Source organism: Orcinus orca, chromosome 12 (genome assembly GCF_937001465.1).
Source record: "Orcinus orca chromosome 12, mOrcOrc1.1, whole genome shotgun sequence".
NCBI classification, from domain to species: Eukaryota; Metazoa; Chordata; class Mammalia; order Artiodactyla; family Delphinidae; genus Orcinus; species Orcinus orca.
In genome coordinates, this window is record NC_064570.1 from 17,701,310 (window position 1) to 17,724,108 (window position 22,799).

A 22,799-nucleotide genomic window follows, 5' to 3' on the forward strand; every position below is an offset into this window, starting at 1 on the left:
TTACAAAAATATTTCATTACCTAATTTAAACCTTTTGCTGTGATGACAGTTGTAAAGTACAGGAATGCAAAATAACTACAAAGTTTAACACGTTTTTAGTGTTTGCAATAGTGCTTTTTTGTTTTAAATGAAACAGTACACAGAGATGGGTTTTTAAATCATATTTAAAATGCATATTCCAGCAATCACCTTTGAGATAGTTACTGGACTGAGCAAGATTAAAAAAAAAAAAAAAGTGCAGCAACTGAAAACTACCTGCATGTACAGTTTGAGGTGTACACAAGCTTGAGCTCTATACCAACCATGCTTTGCCCCTGAAGTGGACAATGTTAGAAAAACTTGATCTTGCTCTTTTTAATATTGGTTTTGGTGTTGCATTTACAATGAACCAATAGTATAACTCGAAAGCAAAATGTTTTTCTGGTTCTAACTACCACGTTAAGCAGAGGTCACACCTAAAGTATCACAGTACCATTTATTTACACAAAAAATTTTTTTTAATTTAAAACATGATTTACCCTCTTTGCGTTGCTCTCTATTGATATGTTAAATCTGTCTCCACCTCCTTACATTGTCCTCAGTTGAAGAAAATTTAAACAACACAAAACACATTGCAAAAGTATAAAAAAAACCCCAAACTCCCAAATAAATAGGATTCCATTGTCATTAGCCTATATCCATTTTAAATGCCTGAGCCAAACAACCTACAATAAATTAATACTGATTTATTTACAACTCATACAGTATAAAATTTTAAACTATAAGCCTCATTGCAAAATATTGGCAGAACACAGTCACGATTTTTCTGATGCAAAGAGTGCGATGAAAAGAGCAATTTAATTACACGTAGCCCTGGACTACTGTACTCAATTTGTAAAGGAATTGTGCCTAATAATTTAAGACTGTGTGAGCAACTGAAGAAAGCAATGTTATAACCCTGATAATTGGGAAGTTATTAAAACCATTTAATTCAGCTGAGAAAGGTAAGCGAAAGTTTCCCCTTTGATTTTTGTCGGGGTTGTTACAACTATTTTCTGTCCACAGAAGCTTTAAAACTTCTGTGGTAACAGTAAGATCATTAAGAGTCACAGGAAAAATCATCCCCATAGCACTTTACAAGAAATTGATCAGAGTGATGAAAAGTATAATTAACAAAAGCTGTAAACAGTATCTTCACATTCATTTTCAAATGAAAAAAAAATAATTTTGGGGCATAAATTTCAATTCAAGAGAACAACACCCTAAAAGGGAAAAGAAAAAAAGGAGGACACTTAAGATAGAGAAGTGCTCTTTTTCAAAGTAAATACAGATTAAAAAGTCTAGGAATATTTGATCAAGTATCAAACTGATAAGGAACAAATTCTATAAACTACAAAATAAAAACCATCATTGACAAAAATACATAAACTCTGTTTTCATTTTTGGAAATTTATTTTTAAAAAAGGTAGAAGAAAATATCTGGAAAACTATTTTAAATATATATATATTTTAAAACAATAATTAAGGTAGGCATCCAACAGCAAGCTGCAGCTATTGAGAAAGATCTTGTAATTATTGTTGTGGGCATTTTCCCCAAAATAAAATTAATATTTGAAAATGCTCAATAGAGGGTTTCTTTTAAACCATAGTAATGATATCTTTCCTGTCATGTGTGAAGACTTTTGAATGATGTATGATTCTTTAAAATTAATTGTATCTCGATATGAGATACCAATATTTCTTATTATAAGCGTAAAACATAACTTTTTGTATGGATAATATACATACTTTTTAAGTACTTTGACTTAAACTTAACAAGTTCACCATTTTTAAAATTAAAGAGTACATTTATAAAAATTCCATTTTAAAACTAAAAGTATATTCTCTAGCAGTATGTATAAATATAACACGTTACTGTATGATCTTAAAACAAATCTGAAAGTGTTGCAATAATTTAAGACCTACAACGCTGAAACAAACAGCAAATGATTTTACTATTTTTTTTTCCTTCAAAACTATATAAAACCTTATTGAAGGTTTTAAAACTATGATCATTTAAGGTGCAGCTAGCAGCATATTCACAATTTTGGTATGTTTTATACATACGTATCACTTGATTTGAACGGAGAAATGTGAATTAAATGATAATAAAAAGTTTTCATTACATAAAAAATTGCAGAAAAAATTCAAGTTTGAAGTTCAGTGCTCTTTATTTTGGAAAAACAAATAAACAAAATCCCAAAAGTTAAAATGTAAAATAAATCTTTGCCACAAAAAATTTACCTTTGGATATAGCTTTTCTAATGTCACATGAAAAAATGCCTTAAGCAAAACATATATGGAATACAGAACTCAGGGTAAAACTTTGAAGTCCATGGTATCTTTCACATGTTTTTTCTTTCCTCTGCTGTTTTCTCACCACCCCCTGTAACCTAAAAGTATGTAACACTTTCAGACTTGTTTAAAACACATATCTACATGAAATAACTTCAGAGAAACCTACAATTAAAAAGTTCTAAGCAAAAGAAAATGTTTCTTTCTTTAAAGTACTGTACTTAAATTGTAATACAGTACACATAATAACATAGACAATTAGCAGCACTTTTTCCCATCCATAAAAAAATCAAATTAAGAAGTTAGTAATAGCTCAGTTATATCCATAACCATTTTTGGAAACACCTTGTACAATTGAAATGCAAACCAAGGGAATTAAGATAATTGAAAACTTCAAATGTTGTAATATACAGAAATGGTCAGAATATAAGGTTTCAAATAACGTTCTAAGCAAATACATATGGATTTTAGTTTGAAGAGTAAAATGAACCAGATATGTGGTACATATAGGGAAACCACTTCCTACTGACAAACTGCTAATCAGTGAATACTTCAATGATTTGAGAGTCAAGGACACAGGCAACAAAGAATAATGTTTGAAGATATGGAGGAAGCACACAAAAATCTTTCACTTTTCTAATATTTTCTATTTTGACTATTTTTTTTAAATTTTTGGTTTGTTTTCCTGAAATCTTGGCTTGCTGGTGACTGCAACTTTTTGCGTTAGAAAAAAAATAAGAGATGTTACCTCTCAAATTACAATAAATTCCCTGGGTTAGTTTATTACTGCAGACTGTCTCTTATCTACAGACTGAATCAAGTATAACTCTGAGAAGCTTATTTCCTATTTTCAAAAATACTTCAAGCTTTCTAATCCTAAGTGAGTTTCTAGTTTGCTGTGCATAATTTGTAGATTAATTTAAAAATGAAATAAAATAACTTGAAATATTGATTTAAGATTTTCTTATAAAACCCATCTCAGGTAAATGTATCTAACTTCTCTATTTGAAAATAATTACAAGATTGGTTCATTTTATATACAACAGGAAAAATGACAGTTGATATAAAAATTAAGTTGATATACAATTAACACGAAATAACACAGCAAATTAAATAATTGGAGCTAATATGCCCTTACACATGAATGGGGAATCAACCAGTATATTACTTTACTTAGTGCTTCTCAACTTCAAATCTGTTAACTACTGATTTTATTGGTGACATTCACAAAACTGTACCTTTAAAAAACGGCTTAATACTTCCTGTGACATATCATGGAACAATGGGTTTATTAGATAATATATGATACAAATTAAACAACTTGTAAACTGCTACATGTTCATCATATAGCTGACATTAACTAACAGAAATGTTACTCATAGGTACTTTCTACAAAGTCAAAAACTTTTGAGAATGACTATTTTTAAAATATTTCTTTTGGCTTGATCAGTTATCTCCATCACATATATTTAATCCCTCCCTAATGATATTTAAAGTAAATTTTAATGTAAACTTTCATATCCCATAGTGCACGTTATAAAATGTAAACATAAGAGCTTTATTAATGAAAAGAGGAAAGAGGAAAAATGCATAACAGACTGTGAAATTAAGGTGTTCTACAATATATCTTTAATGATCATATGGAATAGAAAAACAACCATCATGTTTGCTATCAATTTGTGCTCTGATTATCTCTTAATGACAAAAGAAAACTGTTTTAAACTATTTTTTATAGAAGAAAATATTTAAATTTCATTAATACTACGTATAATCTTCTGTATTATTCGTCCTTTGTTGCTTTAAGAACAATCAGTAATAATCTCAGATGAGCCTGCAGAATGAGCTTACCTACTTCAGATCTACCCCATCATCTCTTTTCTGTCTGTGTGCTATTCTAGGGACCAATCATTTATTGTCCACTGATGGTCTCATCTGCTTTATACTCCAATACAGGAATAATTTAGTTACCAAAATGCACATATTTTCCTTTCCTTTTGGCTTTTTAAAACCTTGAAAGGACATGAACAGTTTTATAGTATATTTCTACAGAAAATACTTTGTACGTCATCAGACTAGACTCTTACATAGATAATTATTGACAAAGGATGCTTGTGATTTTTTCCATGCGACAGCATGTGCACTAAGATTTAATTGGCTCATCACCTGAGTGTACTGGAACTGTTAGCAAGTAAAGGGCATATTAAAAAGGGAGCTGAACATTTTACTGAAATAATGAAACATTTTTTTAAGCAATTTTAATTAAGTAATGCAAAGGTACATTAGGTTAAACATTTTATAAAAATTCAAGCAAAATTAAAAACTTAGCCAATTTCAACATTTCTACAAATTTAACCAGTAACTATTTTGGTCAAATCCACATTTAGCTGAATTAATGAGAACAAGGACAAGGGACATTGAAGTATTCTCCTCACCACAATGGAGGTTTTTCTCACTTTCCACACTGCATAGCCATTACATGGAAACTCCCAGAATGATGAGCAGTTCAGTCATGCTCTACACTTTTCTTTTCAATGAAAAGTGATGTATCGCCTTGTTTTGCTTTTGACAAAATATGGACTAAACACAAGTATACAATAACAAGAATCCAAGAGTAGCCCATACACAAGTCAACTATGTGTATGTTTTTATTATTTAAAGCCCACCATTCAGCTTATCTGTCTAAAGATATGGTAATAAACAGTTTGTTTCTTTTTCACTAATGATACTGATGACCAGTCAGTTGAAGGGAGGGAAAGTCCAAGACAGCCATTTATAAGTCAGTCAGTGACACAAATATAACTGTTTCAGCTTCAGGACTTCTGACTTATTGCCTCTCCCTCAAAGAGGTCAAACAACGATGGCAGATAATGACAGCACAGAATCTTTCGGCATGTGAAAGTTTTATACAGGACTGACCCAGGAAAAGTCCCTGCTATGTCCCCTCAACATCCCTGTTTCTTCATTTGTAACATGTGACCATCCTAGTTCCCAAACTGTCAACTCGTAGCTGGTCCACAGCATATACTCCACGTTGAGTGTGTGTGAACACTCCTCAGTTAAAGCTGCATGACTGAGGTCAAACAGTGCATGATTGTGCTAGGAAAGAGCAGTATCCAGTGATGAACATCTCTTTAATGTTAACTTTCCTAAAGTGAAATCAATAAAATAAAATAGGAAAATTCTTTTTCCTTCTGGCTAAAGTTGGACTTAGTTGGATTTCTGGTTGTCAGAACTGGTACCACTTCTTATCTTTGTATTTCAACATCATCTAAAGTGGAGAAAACACAAAAAAACACATTTTAAAAATGCCAGAATAACAACACTTACAACTGGTTGCTATACTTTTCTAAAACATGATATCATTCTGAAACATCCTCTCATTTTTATATTTAGTATTTATATGGAAAGCAGAAAGCAGGAACTGTTCCGTTTCAAGGAAAAAGGAATGTAACTATGAAGAACAAGCCTGGAAGGTCCTCACATTTCCTAAAGACAAGACATAAGTAAATTTTGGCTCAGTGCATTCTTTGGTGACCTAAGCTAATAACTTAAAAAATAAGGTAACTTTCAGTTCTCTAAAGTGAATTAAAAATAATACTTAAAGAACCTGGAGAATGAAAGGCTGAAATTACTACTGCTGCCATCTACAGTTTACTGAGCACTTAACTCTGGGCCAGGCACTGTATAACATACTTTCTCTACATGATTTCACTTGGTCCTCACAACAACTCTATCTGTTAGGCATTATTAAAGTCTCCCTATTTTACCAATGAAGAAACTGAGGCTTATAGGGGTTAACTGCAGTAACACAATGGTGAAACTGGGATTTGAACCCATGGAGTCTAATTCAAGAACCCATGATCTTAACCACCTCAACGTACTGTCTTCCTTAGACTCTCACATATGGCTCAGGAACGTCTGGTAGAAGGGAAGAGCGAACAGCTAGGGATTGAGCTCTTTGCTAAATATTTTGACTGTAGATATATCTGAGGTTAACTGAACTGTTATATGCCTTAGAGATCACAGTCAGGGGCACGGTTATGCCAACAAAAGGCCTGACCTAGATTTAAGGCACTAGCCTGTATCTGAGGTGTGTTGGCCTAGTACATGGACTCACGAAAGATCTCTGAATCTCTCTGAAAGCCTGGACAATTCTCTCCCAAGTCAAGTTACCTCTCATACATTCTAGTTGTCAACATTATTGAGCAAGGAGGAGATGACTTTTGACTGAAAAGTTTAAAGAAGAGCTATTACTGACAGAGTGGGTACTCAAATATAAAAATAACCTTAATATGGCTTCTTCAGATAATACACTCAAAATGCCTTTGAGGGCTAGGCTAGGAACTAAATGTGTGAAGTAGCCCAGTATAAAGCATCAAGGAGTGGCAGAACTCTGTGTCGAAATGAAGAACGTGTATTCCACCTGACGGCTTTTAAATTCAGTTTTCCAAGGGTACTATTCTGGCTAACAAAGTGTATTTGTAAGAAGGCCAGTTAGGGATCCCCTACTTTAGAGCATCTGTTTTTAAGCTCCACCACAACTTCCTAGTTCATCAAGATGAATTCGTTGCAAAAATGCACATTACTCCTCTGTGTGAGCTGGTCTACAGACAGATTCAGTATTGTTTCATTGAATAAAAACATTGGCCAATTTCAGTTACTTAACTCTACCTAAAGATCAAGAGGCAAATTATTTCCTTCTCTAGGAGAAGTTTGTAGTAGAATCTGAGGCATTTAGGAAAATTAGCTTTGTTGTTGTTACTGTAACCCCTAAGAAACTGTTTGCAAAGCCACTGGCTTTGTTTACAAAAAGGCTGAAGGTGAGCAGGTACCTTCAAAATTTATAAACTACAGTAAGAGACCAAAGGCTACTGAGACATATTCTTGTAATGGTTCCCGCTGGCGGCAAAAATTAGGAATTTGCAACCATACTGAGGATACATGAAAATTCATGTGAAGAAATACAACAGCTATAAAAATACAGTAGTTTTCATACTTGCTTTACCTAGGCTTTTTGGCTTAAATATTTGACAGACATACCTCGTGAGCATGTTTAGAAAATGAATCTGCACTGGATAACATAGCTGCAGTTCTTTCTTCCAGGTCACTAAGTTTCTGCCCTCTTTCATCTAGTGCCAACCTGGCTCGTGCTAATTCACCAACAACTCCAGATGCTGCTCCTTTCACGCCTTCGATGCCACCAGGGCCAGGGATATGCTGAGCAAGACTTCTTGAAGCCTTTCCCGAGGATGATTCTCCAACTGAACGATTTGATAAATGAAAGAGTAACCCAGAAAATGAAAATTTTTTACTAATAAAATCCTACTACCTGATAGCATTAAAACAAACTTGATTGACAATATAATTGAAGTATTTATTTTACTATATAATTATTACTTTTTAGTTATGATTGTTTTAATAATTTGTAGATACTTTTCAAACATACAAAAACACAACGTACATTAATAAATATTCTATTCTATACTAGTTCATATAATAGAACTTGAGCAAAAAAGTGACTGGTAATTATTTGTTGAAATGAATAATGGGTATACTGATACCACTTTAATAACAGTAAAAAAATCACTCTTAAGTGTCCAAAAAATTAAAGATAAATTAACTTAAAAATATTTAAATTCAAAGACATAGATTTAAATATACATATTTATTTTAGTTTATTTATACCACACTTTCTCTTACTTGAAATACTATGCTTAGGCTTAGAAGGAAAATGTAGAATTTATTCAGTATTTCTTTTCAGTCTCCAAAAGTTGTAGATAACCACCATCTCTTTCTTTCTATCCATTTATCTTGTCACTTACCAAACAGATCAACTTCTTCTTTCAAAAGATCTCAGGAATTCATTGCTTCCTTTCCCTTTATAACCTAGACCCTCATCACCTAACACCTAGATAACTGCAAAAGTCTTAAAATACGTTAAAGACTGATGTCAGATTCCCTCTTTCTTCAGCATACATTTCTTTTAGAAATGTAACTCATATCATAAAATTTGGCCTTGAACCATTCAGTAAATTTTAGTTTATTCAGAAGGTTGTACAACTACCATCACTAATTCTCCAGCATTTTACTCAAGCACAAAACAAAACACCCAAACAAACCCATGATTATTAGCTGTCACTTTCCATTTCCTCCACTTCTCAGTCCTTGGCAATCAATAATCCACTCTCTGTCTCCATAAATTTTCCTGTTCTGAACATTTCATACAAATGATTCACACACTGCGTGGGCTTGTGTCTGGCTTCTTTCACTTACTGTCAAGATTCAACCATATTGTAGCATGTATCAGTACTTCATCCTTTTTAATAACTGAATAATATTCCATTGTATGGATATGGATATATGACATTTTGTTTATCTGTTCATCAGTTGATGGACATTTGAGTTGTTTTCACTTTTTGGCTACTATGAATAATGCTGCTATGAACACTTGTACAAGTTTTTGTGTGAACATGTGTTTTCAATTCTCTTGGGTATATACTTAGTAGTGGAACTGCTGGGTCATATAATTTTATGTTTAACTTCTTGAGGAACTGCCAGAGTCTTCCAAAGAGGTTACATTATTTTACATTTCCACCAGCAACTTGTGAGGGTTTTGATTTCTCCATATCCTTGAGAAGATTTGTTACTGTACATCTTTTTGATTACAACCGTCCTAGTCAATGTGAAGTGGTATTTCATTGTGGTTTTGATTTGCATTTCTCTAATGACAAATTATATTGAGCATCTTTTTGTGTGTTTATTGGCCATTTGTATCTTTTCTTTGGAGAAGAGTCTATTCAAACCTTTTGCCCATTTAAAAATTGGGCTATTTGTTTTTTTATTGTTGAGTTGTAAGAATTTTTTAATACTCGATATTAGACTCTTATGAGATATCAGACTATCTTTTTTGACTTTTAATTCTGATGAAATCCAATTTACCTATTTTTTTCTTTGGTTGCTTATGATTTAGGTGTCATATCTGAGAAACCATTGCCTAATCTAAGGTCACAAAGATTTATACTTAGGTTTTCTTCTAAGAGTTTTATAGTTTTAGCTCTTACACTGAGGTCTTTGATCCACTCTGAGTTAATTTTTGTGTATGGTGTGAGGTCGGGGTCCAATCCATTCTTTTGCATGTGGATATCCATTGTCCCAACACCATCTGTCAAAAAGACCACTCTTTCACCATTGAAGTTTCTTGGTATCCTTGTAGAAAATCAATTGACCATACATGTATGGGCTTACTTCTGGACTCTCAATTCTATTCCATGTCTATGTATCTACCCTAATGCCAGTACCACACCCTCTTGATGATTACAGCTTTGTAGCAGCTTTGGAAATCAAAATGTGTGAGTTCTGTATCTTCTTTCTTCTTTTCAGAAAAAATTGTGTGTGTGTGGCTATTTTGGATCCTTTCCATTTCCATATGAATCTTAGGAACAGCTTGTTTCTTTCTTCAAAAAACCAGCTTGGACTTTGACAAGGACAGCATTGAATGTATAGATCAACCTGAGGAGTACTGCCATCTTAGCAATATTAAATATTCCAATCCATGAATGTAAGATATTAATCCATTTATTTATGTCTTAATTTCTTTAAATGATGTTCGAAGTTTTTAGTATATGTTTTAGTATATGTTTTCCATATGTTTAGTATATGTTTTAGTATTTTTTCTTTTTGATGCTATTATAAATGAAATTGTTTGCTTAATTTAATTTTTGGTTTATTCATTGCTAGTGTACAGAAATGCAATCGATTCTTTATATGGATCTTGTATAAAATCTTGCTGAACTTGTTTATTGGCTAGAATGTGTTTTAAAAAATTTTTTAATTTAAAAAATTTTTTGGCCACGCAGTGCAGTTTGTGGGATCTTAGTTTCCTGACCAGGTATTGAATTTGGGGCTACAGGAGTGAAAGTGCCAAGCCCTAACCACTGGACCACCAGGGAACTCCCTAGAATGTTTTTTTGTGTGTGTGTGTGGTTTCCTTAAGATCTGCTATATGCAGGGTTATGTCATCTGTGAAGAGAGGTAATTTTACTTCTTCCATTCCAAACCTGCATGCCTGTATTTACTTTTCTTGCCTAATTGTCCTGGTTAAAGCCTCTAGTATAATGTTAATAGAAGTAGTGAGACCCTTTGAATTCTTATATAAAATTTAGAATCAGTTACAAAATTTGGGGGGGTGTTGATAAGGACTTCATTAAATGTTTATTTGTGTACATGCATATATCAGTTTTGAGAGAAGGGATGTTCTTATTGCATCTTCTACCACACGAACATGGTATACCTCTTCATTTATTTGGGTCATTAACTTCTCTCAACGAAGTTCGATAATTTTCTACCTTCCCCATGGAGGTCCCTGAACATCTTCTGTTAAGACTTATTTCTAGGTATTTGATTTTTTTTGATACTCTTGTGGTAGGTAGAATAATGCCCCCCCAAACCCCCAAAGATGACGACACTCTAATTCCTGGAACCTGTGAATATGTTACCTTCGTGGGAAAAGGGACTCTGCAGATGTGATTAAGTTAAAGACCTAAAGGTAGACTAATTATACATGTAAACCCAATGTATAATCACATGTGTTCTTAAAAGCAAAGAGCTTTCCCCAGCTGTGGGCAGAGAAACGTGGCTTCAGAAAAACAGAGAGATGCAAAAAAGTTGCTAGCTTTGAAGATTAAGGAAGGCATCACCAGGTATGGAATGTGGATGGCCTCTAGAAGCTGAAAAAGGCAAGGAAACCATTCTCTCCTAAAGCCTCCAACAAGGAACACAGTCCTGGTAACACACTAGTGAGACCCATGTTGATTTCTAACTTATAAAACTGTAAGATAATAGAATTTCTGTTGTTTCAAGTCACTAAGTTTGTGGTAATTTGTTATAGCAGCAATGGAAAACTAATACAAAGAGCAATTTTTAAAATTTCATTTTTTACTGTTAATATGATATGAATGAATTTTATTTTTATATGCTGATTATATCTAGTCAGTTTACTAAACTATTATTTCTAATGATTTAGCTACAGATATTTTAGGCTTTCTAAATATGTCATCATATCAAACATTCACAAGTGATTATTTTGTTCTCCCTATCCTATTATTGTACCTTTTATTTCTTTTTAGTTCCCTTTTAAAGTCTCTAGGGACTTTAATACATTGTTGAATATATGTGGTAACAGAATTATATCTCATACCTTATGTCAAAGGAAAAATTTAAAATATTTTTTAATGTTCCTGTACTAAGTGTGATATTTGCTATAGAGTTTTGATAGTTAAATGTTGTAGCATTTGTAGCTATAATTTATCAAATTACTTTCTAGGAATTTTTATCATGAATGGATACTGAATTTTAACACATCTCTTTTGCATTTATTGTGGTGGTGGTATGATTTTTCTCTTTAATCTGTTAATGTGGTGAACTACCAATTAACTTTTTAAAAAATAATAAATCAGCTTTGAATTCCTGGAACAATGCAAACTTGGTCTTGACATATCATCTGCATTGTGATTAGATCACACATTCTTAATTCTAATCCATTGGAATCTGTTGATTTTTTAAAAAAATCATCTAACATAATGTAAACTTAAAAAAAAACCCTAACTTTTTATAATGTAAGTTTCAAACATACAGGAAAGTAAAAAGAATTGTATAATAAACATCCATATATCCATGACCTAATTTTGGTAATAGATAACATTTTATTTTTTTTGCCATTTGACTATGTCTGTATATATATAATTTTTGAATGGAATACTTAAAAATTTATTATAGAAATTGATATTTTACTCCAAAATACTTCAGTATTCATCTATAATTTCCCTACAAATATCAATAGAATACATTTTATGAACATTCTGTATGTGTTTGAAAATGTATATTCTGCAATGTTCTTTAGGTTTAAGTTCCTTCATTGTGTTGTTAATATCTTCTGTACCCTTGCAACCTATTTTTATCTGCTGTTATATCTCAATCAATGGATATATTTTAGAAGTCCCCACTATGATTGAGAAATTGTCTCTTCTAGCAGTTATGTCCATATTTGTTTTTTATGTATACTGAAGTCAAAATATTAGGTATACTTAATAATGCCTTAATGTTTACTCTTTCTGATATTAACATAGTTGTACCAGGCAGATGATTCATTTGCGTTTGTGCTTTTCTACCTTTTAAAATTTCAATCTTTCTGTGCTCTTATATTTTATTTTTTATTAAAAAAATTTTTTTAACATCTTTATTGGAGTATAATTGCTTTACAACGGTGTGTTAGTTTCTGCTTTATAACAAAGTGTATCAGCTATACATATACATATATCCTCATATCTCCTCCCTCTTGTGTCTCCGTCCCACCCTCCCTATCCCACCCCTCTAGGTGGTCACAAAGCAAGGAGCTGATCTCCCTGTGCTATGCAGCTGCTTCCCACTAGCTATCTATTTTACATTTGGTAGTATTTATCTCTTATATTTTAAATGTGTCTTCTGTGAGCAATAGACTTATCCTTCTTTTAAAATTTAGTCTGATAGTCTCTATCTTTTAACTAGAATATTTATTCTACCTACATTTACTACGGTTATTTATATTTAAGTAAATCTACCATCCTTCATGTGTTTTCTAGTTATCTCACCTGTTTTGTGTTCTTTCTTCCCTCCTTTTGGAAGGACTGTGATCTTCCTGCTATTCATCAAGTTATGTACTACTTTTCTAGGTTACAGAGGTCACCCTAGAAATGACAACAAGAATCCTTAACTTATTAATGCTAATAGATCTTTTTACAAGTCTCTCAAAAAATGCAGGGATCTCAGATCACCTCAAATCCATTTATCCTTTCTAATTTCCTTGATTTTATGCAATATTTTGGATCACATTGTTTATTTATATGTGTATATACATACCACAAGACTTTGCTTTACAGTTTATAAAGATTTCAGTAATTATAATTATGCATGTATTTATTACTTTCCTTCCAAAGCATTGTCTCCTATATTTCTGACATTCCATCAGGATTATTTTCCCTCTATTTGAAGTACATCCTTTAGCATTCCCTTTAGTGTGATAGTGAGGCTTATTTGTTCACTTGTCTAAAACTCTCTCGTTCTTGAAGAATATTTTCTTTTCAGTATATAGTTCTAGATTAAGTACTATCTTCTGATAATAGGATGATAGAAGATCATCCTATTACCTTGGCTGTTGAGAACTCAGTCCATAACTTGCTAAAAGGTACCTATCATTTTTCTCTAGCCACTTGAAAGTTTTTCTTTGTTTTTGATGCACATTATTTTCATGTGACCTATCTAGTTGTGGATTTTTAAAAAATATCCCTCTTGGAATTAATTGGCTTCTTATGTGTGAAGTGCTGTATTCTATCAATTCTGAAAAATTCCCAGCTGTATCTCTTTACATATTGATTCTTCTTCACATTCTTTCCTATCTGCTTCTTGAGAAGGTCTAACATATGTTAGCCCCTCTCACTGCAACTTCTATTTCCTTTATCTTCTCCTATGTATCTTACATCTTTTTGTTTCTCTGTGCTACATTCTGGATGTTTTATTTTGACGTACGTTTAAGTTATGTAATTCTTTCTTCAGTTGTGTCTAATTTGTGGTTAAATTCATCCACTAAGCTTTTAATCTTGGTTTCTGAATCTTTCATTTCTAGAATTTCATTTTAGTCTTTTACACATTTGTTGTATTGATTGTATAGCTTTCAGTTACCTGATAAAATGTTCAGGCACGGTATTGATACTTATCCTCTTGAACATAATATGAATAATTATTTTATAGTCTGTGTCTGATGACTCCAATATTTGAAGTACCTGTGATTCTGCTTTGGCTTTTTCTGTTTTATTGATCATGGTGTTGATTCCTAGTATTCCAGATTACCTGACTACATATTTGAAAAACTATTTCTAAAAATGATATGAGGACTCTGAATATGTTATCTTTCTTTAGAGAACATTTTCATTGGAATCTGCCAGTTGCTGGGGACTTTAGCAGTTTGAAAAAATCTTAATTGAAGTTGAAAGTTTTCCGGGCCACTCAGATCATCTCAGGCTGAGCTGAAAGTCTGTGTGTCTGTATGTGCTGATTTACTTCCAGTTCACCTTTACTCTTAAGCTGTGGCCCTTTGGGGTCTTTGCAAAGAGAAAGAGTTATTTATCAGGGTTCCCATCTTAGCCAATTCTGGGAGCCTACCTTGCTAGTCCTAACACAGTTTAGAATCTCAGCTTGCTGCTTTAGATTAGCAAAGTACTCCAGGGTAAAAGTGGCCTCAGGTTGCCACGCTCACCACCTTTCCCCACGGATACCGTCTCCACTATACTGTTAGCTCTTCGATGTTTTCGAGAAGTAAAAAATGTATATATGTTTGAATTTTGTATAACTTTGTCTATTAACCTCAGTAAGAATGTTATTCTAAAATATCCGTCCCCCCGTGACTTGAAGAACAGTCTTCATTTTTTAAATGAATTAAAACTGACCAATCCTCATTACCCAGATGACTGAACAATCATTTGGGTAAGTTTTTAAAATGAACTTGCACTACACACTTACTTGCTGGTATTTAATCTTACAGTCTTTCTAGTCAACCAAACAGAAAAGGGAAATTCTAAAATATTCTAGCAAAAAATAAAGAATAAAAGAAAATAAAAATTCAAGGATAGCTAAGAGCTCCTATTTGAAAGAAAGGTCAGACATTCATTGATTCATTAGTTCATTCAAGGACCAATTTCTGATTTGTGCCAATTCTATGGAAGGTAGTAGATGAACCAGATTTTATATTTTAAATAACCTTCTAAGTGCAATGAGACTAGTTCTGGAAGTTTTGTAAGATAAAATAAATGTTTAAGTAAAAACGTTTTCAAAGTTAAGGTCATCAACTAAAGTCAATTACAGAATTAAAATAATGTAGATCATATTTAATGAAAGTCAAAAATATTTAAAAAATTATTCATTTAAAGCTGTGAATATTCCTTTTTAGTCACCTGAAGCCATTCCGATTTTGGTTTCCAGAGTAAACTATTCCCCTGACTTGAGTTAGAATATGGCAGAATATAATTTTATGTATTTTGCAAAAACTTGGGTCTATCAATTGTTGTGACAAAGAGGAAAAAGGTGAACATAATTTATACATGTAAGAAAAATTTATATGGCTTGGATGTTTCTGTTTTATAGACATATTATCCAAATTAAATAAATCAACTTACATAGTTCTTCTCTATCAAGAGATTGTGCACCACCTCCAAACAAGCCTTTAAAGAATCCCCTGTTTGGTGCTTCAGGTGTTTCTACAGGAGTGAAGAGTTCACCCAACATTTCCTTTAAAATCAAAACAAATTGTAATTGTTAAAGCTTCAGGGACACTAAACTATAATTCACAAAACCATCACTGTAAACTCTTTAACTCAAACTTACATTACCTGTTGAGGTTCACAAACAATGAGTACACTTCAAATGATCAGATCTAGAACATTCTGACTTGGTCAAACAGTAAGTTATTAAGACTAACTTGACTAAGAATAACTTGCTGCTTGCTACTTTGGCTAGATTACTTTTTTCACATTTTAAGCAAAGATGATATTCCTGCTTAAATTGTAAGGAGATTCCAATCTTAATGACAAAGTGTTCATATAACTCTTATCAGGAATTGGTAACTGGATTAATAACTAGGTCTTCTTAAATTAGAAAGAAGAAAATCTATTAGCAAGTTGAAAAGTCCAGTGTAATGATGATACACAGTCTTGGAATTATCCAAAATAGCTTAGTCAGAAAATTAGTAGTTTAGAAAGACATACATACTTCTTTTTTCATAAACAAATGCTGGGAAGAGAATTATGCCAACATAAACCTGGAATTTTGGAAATCTGGCAGGGAGATGGAAAGGCTTCTTTTTATATTGTCAGAGTTTTCTGAAATTTTTGTCAATATTTTTCAGAGCACAGAAATGGTAAAAGTAAGTCAGGAGACAAGAAAAATTGCTGACATCTTACTGACTTTGTAGATGAGACATAAAGAGGGAAGAGGAGTTTCTATAAAAAAAAAAAAAGGATGGTAGCAATATTATTTGCAAGGCAGTTTTGGGAAGCTTTAGAAGCAAAATAAAAGTATAGTGAGGCTTTGGGATTGCATTTCTGCCCATTAAAGAGAAGTAGCTATGATACAAAGGACAAGTACACCACTGGTTCCAGATAGTTCTGTTGTATTCTGATATTACATTATTACAGTTGGAGCTAAAGTATGTATTTTTTAGAGTTTCTTCCTTAGGGCTGGGCTAAGAAAGTTAATAAAGGATGTCCAAAGATTTTACATTTAGGTATATCTGTACACATATATATATTTTTGGCCGCACCGCGCAGCTTGTGGGATCTTAGTTCCCCAACCAGGGATTGAACCCGGGCCCACGGCAGTGAGAGAACGGAGTCTTAACCGTTGAACCATGAGGGAATTCTCAGTATTATCCATATTAATGCTGTCTCTCCAACCAGATTATAAATGAAAGGAAATATATATTAACACTATACAACACAGAGTTTCATTTATAATGTTGAAGTGGATTAAAGGCTTTACATTCATTCTCTTCCTCTGGATTTCTATAAAGTGGAGTAAAAGTAGAACGAAAAACCTCCTGAAGTCAATAAATCAAACTTGCTAAAGCCCACCATAGAATATACTAATACCTATTATTTAATTCAAATTTATATTAGCCTATATAAAGAAGATGATTTTAGGCATATTTCCAATCTTTTTTATACTGTACTTCACAGATTCTAATTTAAACTGTATCTATTAAATTGATAAAACAAATGGCAAATAGCTACCATTTGAGTGTCTTTTATGCTAAATCAAGAGTAATATGACATATATATATATAGAGAGAGAGAGAGTCACAGCATAAAAATGTTTTTTGAAATTTACCTCACTTTAGAATTATGGTTTACAGCTCTTAATTTATTTGGTGTTTAATGAGCTTGCAATCTTACAAATGTAAAGTTAAGAAATTTAAAAATCCAAAGATTACAGTTATAAATCAAGAATCACTACAGTGTACTGGAATGAGTATAAACTTTGGAACCACGTGGACCTGGGTTTGACTCTCACCTCTGACTTTTACTTGCAGAGGAAGCTTAGGCAAATCAGTCTCCCAGGGAACTGGCTTCCTCAACTTTATAAAGAAGTGATAAAAATACTTACCTCTCGGGAATGTTACCAGGATTAAAGATAATGAAGATTATCTTTAATAAACTGAAGATAACATACAATTCCAAGATCAGACACTCAATGATGTATACACTAAATAGAAAAATCTCCTTTCACATAGGGATGAAACAAATTAGAAAATATGCAAGTCATTTATCATTAGATTAACATTGTGAATAGATATCTTTGAAGGAAGTGCCGCATAGCACAGGGAGATCAGCTCGGAGCTTTGTGACTGCCTGGAGGGGTGTGATAGGGAGGGTGGGAGGGAGGGAGATGCAAGAGGGAAGAGATATGGGAACATATGTATATGTATAACTGATTCACTTTGTTATAAAGCAGAAACTAACACACCATTGTAAAGCAATTATACTCCAATAAAGATGTAAAAAAAAAAAATTAGGTATTTCTTAATGAGTCTGCACTGTCTGCAGTTAGTATTAGAATTTGGGGAGAAGTATTGATGTTAAAAACGTACATATTTCAAGAATATAAAATAGTATCTATAGGTATTTTTTCACTTGTATCTAAATAAGGATTTTAATTATGATAAATTTATGCTTTAGAACACTTAACTTTAATGACTAATACATGTTGGTGAAATCGAAATAGATTTGTACTATCTGAGATTTCTCTACATCTAGTAATGGGAAACTGTATCTCTGAAACGATGTCTGGAACTTTTAAACTACTCTAAAATATGAATATATAGAAACAAGTATACTTGTTTGATGTTAGACAGTTGGATTTCATTTGTCATTTGTGTTTATAAGCTTAAGTGGTAAAATATAGGACTAATTTCATGAATGAGTCAATGTAAGTGCTTTGTTTGTCACTACTCTTTTTTTCTTAAATTGAAGTACAGTTGATTTATAATATTAGTTTCAGATGTACAAGAGTGATTAAATACTTGTATAGATTATACTCCATTTAAAGTTATTACAAAATATTGGCTATATTCTCTGTACTGTACAATATATCCTTAGAGCTTATTTATTTTATACATAGTTGTTTGTACCTCTTAATCCCTTACCCCTATATTGTCCCTCCCTTCTTCCCTCTCCCCACCGGTAACCACTAGTTTGTTTTCTCTATCTGTGAGTCTGTTTCTGTTTTGTTATATTCATTCATTTGTTTTATTTTTTAGATTTCACACATAAGTGATAATGTACAGTATGTTTTTCTCTGTCTGACTTATTTCACTTAGCACAATACCCTCCAGGTCCATATGTGTTGTTGCAACTGGAAAAATTTCATTCTTTTTTATGTTTAAGTAGTACTCCATTGTATGTGTGTGTGTGTATGTATGTGTGTATGTATGTATGCATGTATCTATCTATCTATCTATCTATCACATCTTCTTTATCCATTCACCTGCTGATGGGACACTTAGGTTGCTTCCATATCTTGGTTGCTGTCAGAATGGCTATCATCAAAAAGCCTATAAATAACGAATGATGGTAAGGGTGTGGAGGAGAGGAAACCATAGTGCACTCTTGGTGGGAATGTGAATTGGTGCAGCCACTATGGAAAACAGTATGGAAGTTCTTCAAAAAACTAAAAACAGAACTACCGTATGATCCAAAATTCCACTTTCTTCAGTATATATCTGAAGAAAATGAAAACACCAATATTCACAGCAGTATTATTTATAATAACTAAACTCTTTTTATTACATCAAATAATCACTGATTTTAATAACTTTGATTAAGAAAACTCTCTGTTATAAGAATATTGAGACTACATAAATATCTTCCAAGATAAGCACAGTAATAAATTTCAGTATTGCTGCATAATATATTCAAGAGAACCTAAACAGTTCAACTGTCATCGATTTTTTACAGTGAACACATGGAGTTTTGTTTATAAGTTACAATCTTGAGGTGCTTAGAACAGTTATTAACTTAATTGTTTAAACTGAATTAATCGGTATGTTCCACCTCTTTATGATTATGGTAAGTTTTATTTAAGTTTCACAGATAAATCAAGTCATCAATTTGAAAGACAACTTGTAAATTTTCCTTGTGTTTTCACTCAAGATATGGTTAGAATAATGCTGTAGAAAGAAATTTAAGTATTTCGATCCATAAACATATACTTTTGACTAACTGCACTTTAATGCTAATAAAAAGTCCTGAAATCCATTAATTTTTAAAAATAGTTTTATTGAGGTAATTGACATAATAAACTGCATTTACTTAAAGTGTAAAAATTGCCAAGTTTTGACATACACATATGCCCGTAAAATCACGACCACCATCAAGAAAGTGAATATCCATCACTTGCATTTCCTTGTGCCTCTCTGTAAGACCTTCTCTCAACCCCCTTCTCGACCTCCTATCTCTAAGTAACTGCCAATCTGCTTTCTCTCACCACAGATTAATTTGTATTTTCTTTAGTTTTATGTAAATAGAATCATACAATGTGTACACTTCTTTGCTTGGCTTATTTCACTCAGCATAACTGTTCTGAGATTCATCCATGATACTGAATGTTACCAACATTTCACTCTTTTTTATTGCTGAGTTGTATTCTACTGTATGGATATACTATAATTTGATCATGCATTCATCTGTTGATGGACACTTGGGTAACTTCCAGTTTCTGACTAGTACAAATAAAACAGCTATGAATATAAATTTACTTCTCTCTTGGGTTAAAAAACTAGGAGTAGAATGACTATGTCTTTCGTTCATTGATGTTTGACTTTTTACAAAACTGCTAAGCTGTTTTCCAAAGTGGTTGTATTGTTTTTGTTTTTTCATTCCTATCAGAAGTGTATTAGAGTTCTAGATTCTCTACATCCTTGTCAAAACTTAGCATGGTATTCTTTTTAATTTTAGCCTTTCTAGTAAGTGTTTAACAATATCTCATTGTGGTTTTACTTTGCAGTTCTCTAATGACTAATGATGTCAAGCATCTCTTCATGGTGAAGCATTTGTCCAAATATTTTGCCCATGTTTTTACTGAGTTGTCTGTCTTCTTTCTATTGAGCTTTAAGAGTCCTTTACATATTCTAGATACAGATCCTTTATCAGACACATTGCCAAGATTTTCTTCCAGTCTATGGATTATCTTTTTATTTCTTAAGTGTCTTTTGAAGAGCAGAAGTTTTAAATTTTGTTGATGTTGAAATTATCAATTTGTTCTTTTATGGTGTCATAGCTAAGAAATCTTTGCCCAACTCAAGTTAACAAAGATCTTCTCTTAGGTTCCCTCTAGAAGTGTTACAGTATTAGGATTTACATGTAGGTCTATGATCCATTTTGATCCATCAATTTTTGTATATAGTGAGAGGCATGGATCAAATCTCATTTTTTTTTTTTTGCATTTTAACATCCAATTTTCTGGCATAATTTGTTGAAAAGGCAATTCTTTCTCCATTGCATTGTCTTTGTCAAAATCAGTTGCCCATGTGGAGAAAAAGGAGCTCCTGTACACTAGGAATGCTGGTGGGAATGTAAATTGGTACAGCCATGGTGGAAAGCAGTATGGAGGTTTCTCAAAAAACTAAAAATAGACCTATCATATGACCCAGTAATTCCACTCCTGGTTACATATTACATATGTTTTTTATAAAAATAAAAAACACTAATTTGAAAAGATACATGCACAGCAGCATTATTTACAACAGCCAAGATATGGAAGCAACCTCAGTGTCCATCAACAGATGAATGGATAAAGAAGATGCAACACACACACACACACACACACACACACACACACACACACACACACAGGAATACTACTCAGCCATAAAAAAGAATGGAATTTTGCCATTTGCAGCAACATGGATGGACCTGGAAGGCATTATGCTAAGTGAAATAAGTCAGGCAAAGACAAATACTGTATGATATCATTTATATGTGGAATCTAAAAAACACAACATACTAGTGAATATAACAAAAAAGCAGACTCACAGATATAGAGAGCAAACCAGTGGTTACCAGTGGGGAGATGGAAGGGGACAGGGGCAACATAGGGATAGGGGATTAAGAGGTACAAACTATAACGTATAAAATAAGCTAAAAGGATATACTGTACAACACACAGAATATAGCTAATATTTTATAATAACTATAAGTGGAATATAACCTTTAAAAATTGTGAATCACTATATTGTACACTTATAACTTACATAATATTATACATCAACTATACTTCAAGAAACAAAAATAATCAGTTGTCCAGGTATGTGTGGGTTTACTTCTAGACTCTCTACTCTGTTCCATTGATTTATTTATCTAATTTGATGCCAATATCATGCTCTTTTGATCACTGTAGCTTTATAATAGTTCTTAAAATCAGGTAGTGTTAGCCCTTCAACTTTATTCTTTTTTGAGTTTTTCTGCTATTCTGCCTACTCCCATACATTTCCATGAATTTTCAAGTAAACTTGTCAATTCCTACAAAAAAAAAAAATCCCACTTGGATTTTGTTTTGGATTGCCTTGAATCTATAGGTCAATTTTGGGAGAATCAATATCCTAATATTGAGTTTTGTGACCCAAGAACATATTTCAATTTATTCAGGTTATTAACAGTTTCTTTCAATATTTTGTGAATTTCAATGTAGAAGTCGTTCATATTTTTTGTCAGATTTATCCCAAAGTATTTCATATTTTTCGTTCCTATTATAAGTGGTGTTTTAAAAATTTTCATTTCCAAATGTCCATTGCTAGTAAAGAAATAAATTTCTTCCCCATATTGATCTCATACCCTGCATCCTTGTCAAATTCTAGTAGTGTTTAGAAGTAGATTTCATTGGATTTCCTACATAGATGATCGTGTCACCTGTGAATAACAACAGGCTTATTTTTTCCCTTCCGATCGACATGACTTTTCTTTCTTTTTCTTGCCTGAATGCACTGGCTAGAACCTTAAATACAACACTGAATAGAAGTGTTGAGAGCGAACATCCCTTTCTAGCTTCCGATTTTAAGGAAAAAAGAATTCAGTATCTCAACAGTGAGTATTACGTTAGGTGTAGATTTTCCCTAGATGCCCTTTAAGTTCCCACTTATTCCTTGTTTGACTATTTTTAAATCAGGAATGGATGTTAGATTTTGTCAACTGCTTCCTATTTTTTTAGTTTACTAATATGGTGAATTCCATGGACCGATTTACAAATGTGAAGTCAACTCCATGTTCCCGGGATAAATCCTACTTGGTCATGATGAATTATCATGACCAGAATTATCCTTCTGATATACCGCTGGATTCAATTTGCTAAAATTTCCTTTAGAATTTTAACATCTATATTTGTGAAGTATATTGGTCTATAAGCAATTTTCT

At 32.5% G+C, this 22,799-nt stretch overlaps 1 protein-coding gene across 12 annotated transcripts in view; it reads right to left on the reverse strand.

The window, feature by feature from the left end:
• Positions 1–1,412: 1,412 nt before the first annotated feature.
• STXBP5 (syntaxin binding protein 5) overlaps positions 1,413–22,799 on the reverse strand; it is a 166,670-nt gene continuing 145,283 nt past the window's right edge. For 10 of the 12 annotated variants that reach the window (XM_004263736.4, XM_033405409.2, XM_004263735.4 and 7 more), the window contains 3 exons: positions 15,516–15,627; positions 7,354–7,574; positions 1,413–5,581 (listed from right to left, as the gene is read on the reverse strand). In XM_004263736.4, the coding sequence (XP_004263784.1) occupies positions 5,540–5,581; positions 7,354–7,574; positions 15,516–15,627 (375 nt within the window). In that variant the 3' untranslated portion in view covers positions 1,413–5,539. Of the gene's footprint in view, positions 5,582–7,353; positions 7,575–12,938; positions 13,035–15,515; positions 15,628–22,799 lie in introns of those variants that run through there. The other 2 variants (XR_004476731.2, XM_033405422.2) reach the window with 2 other exon arrangements.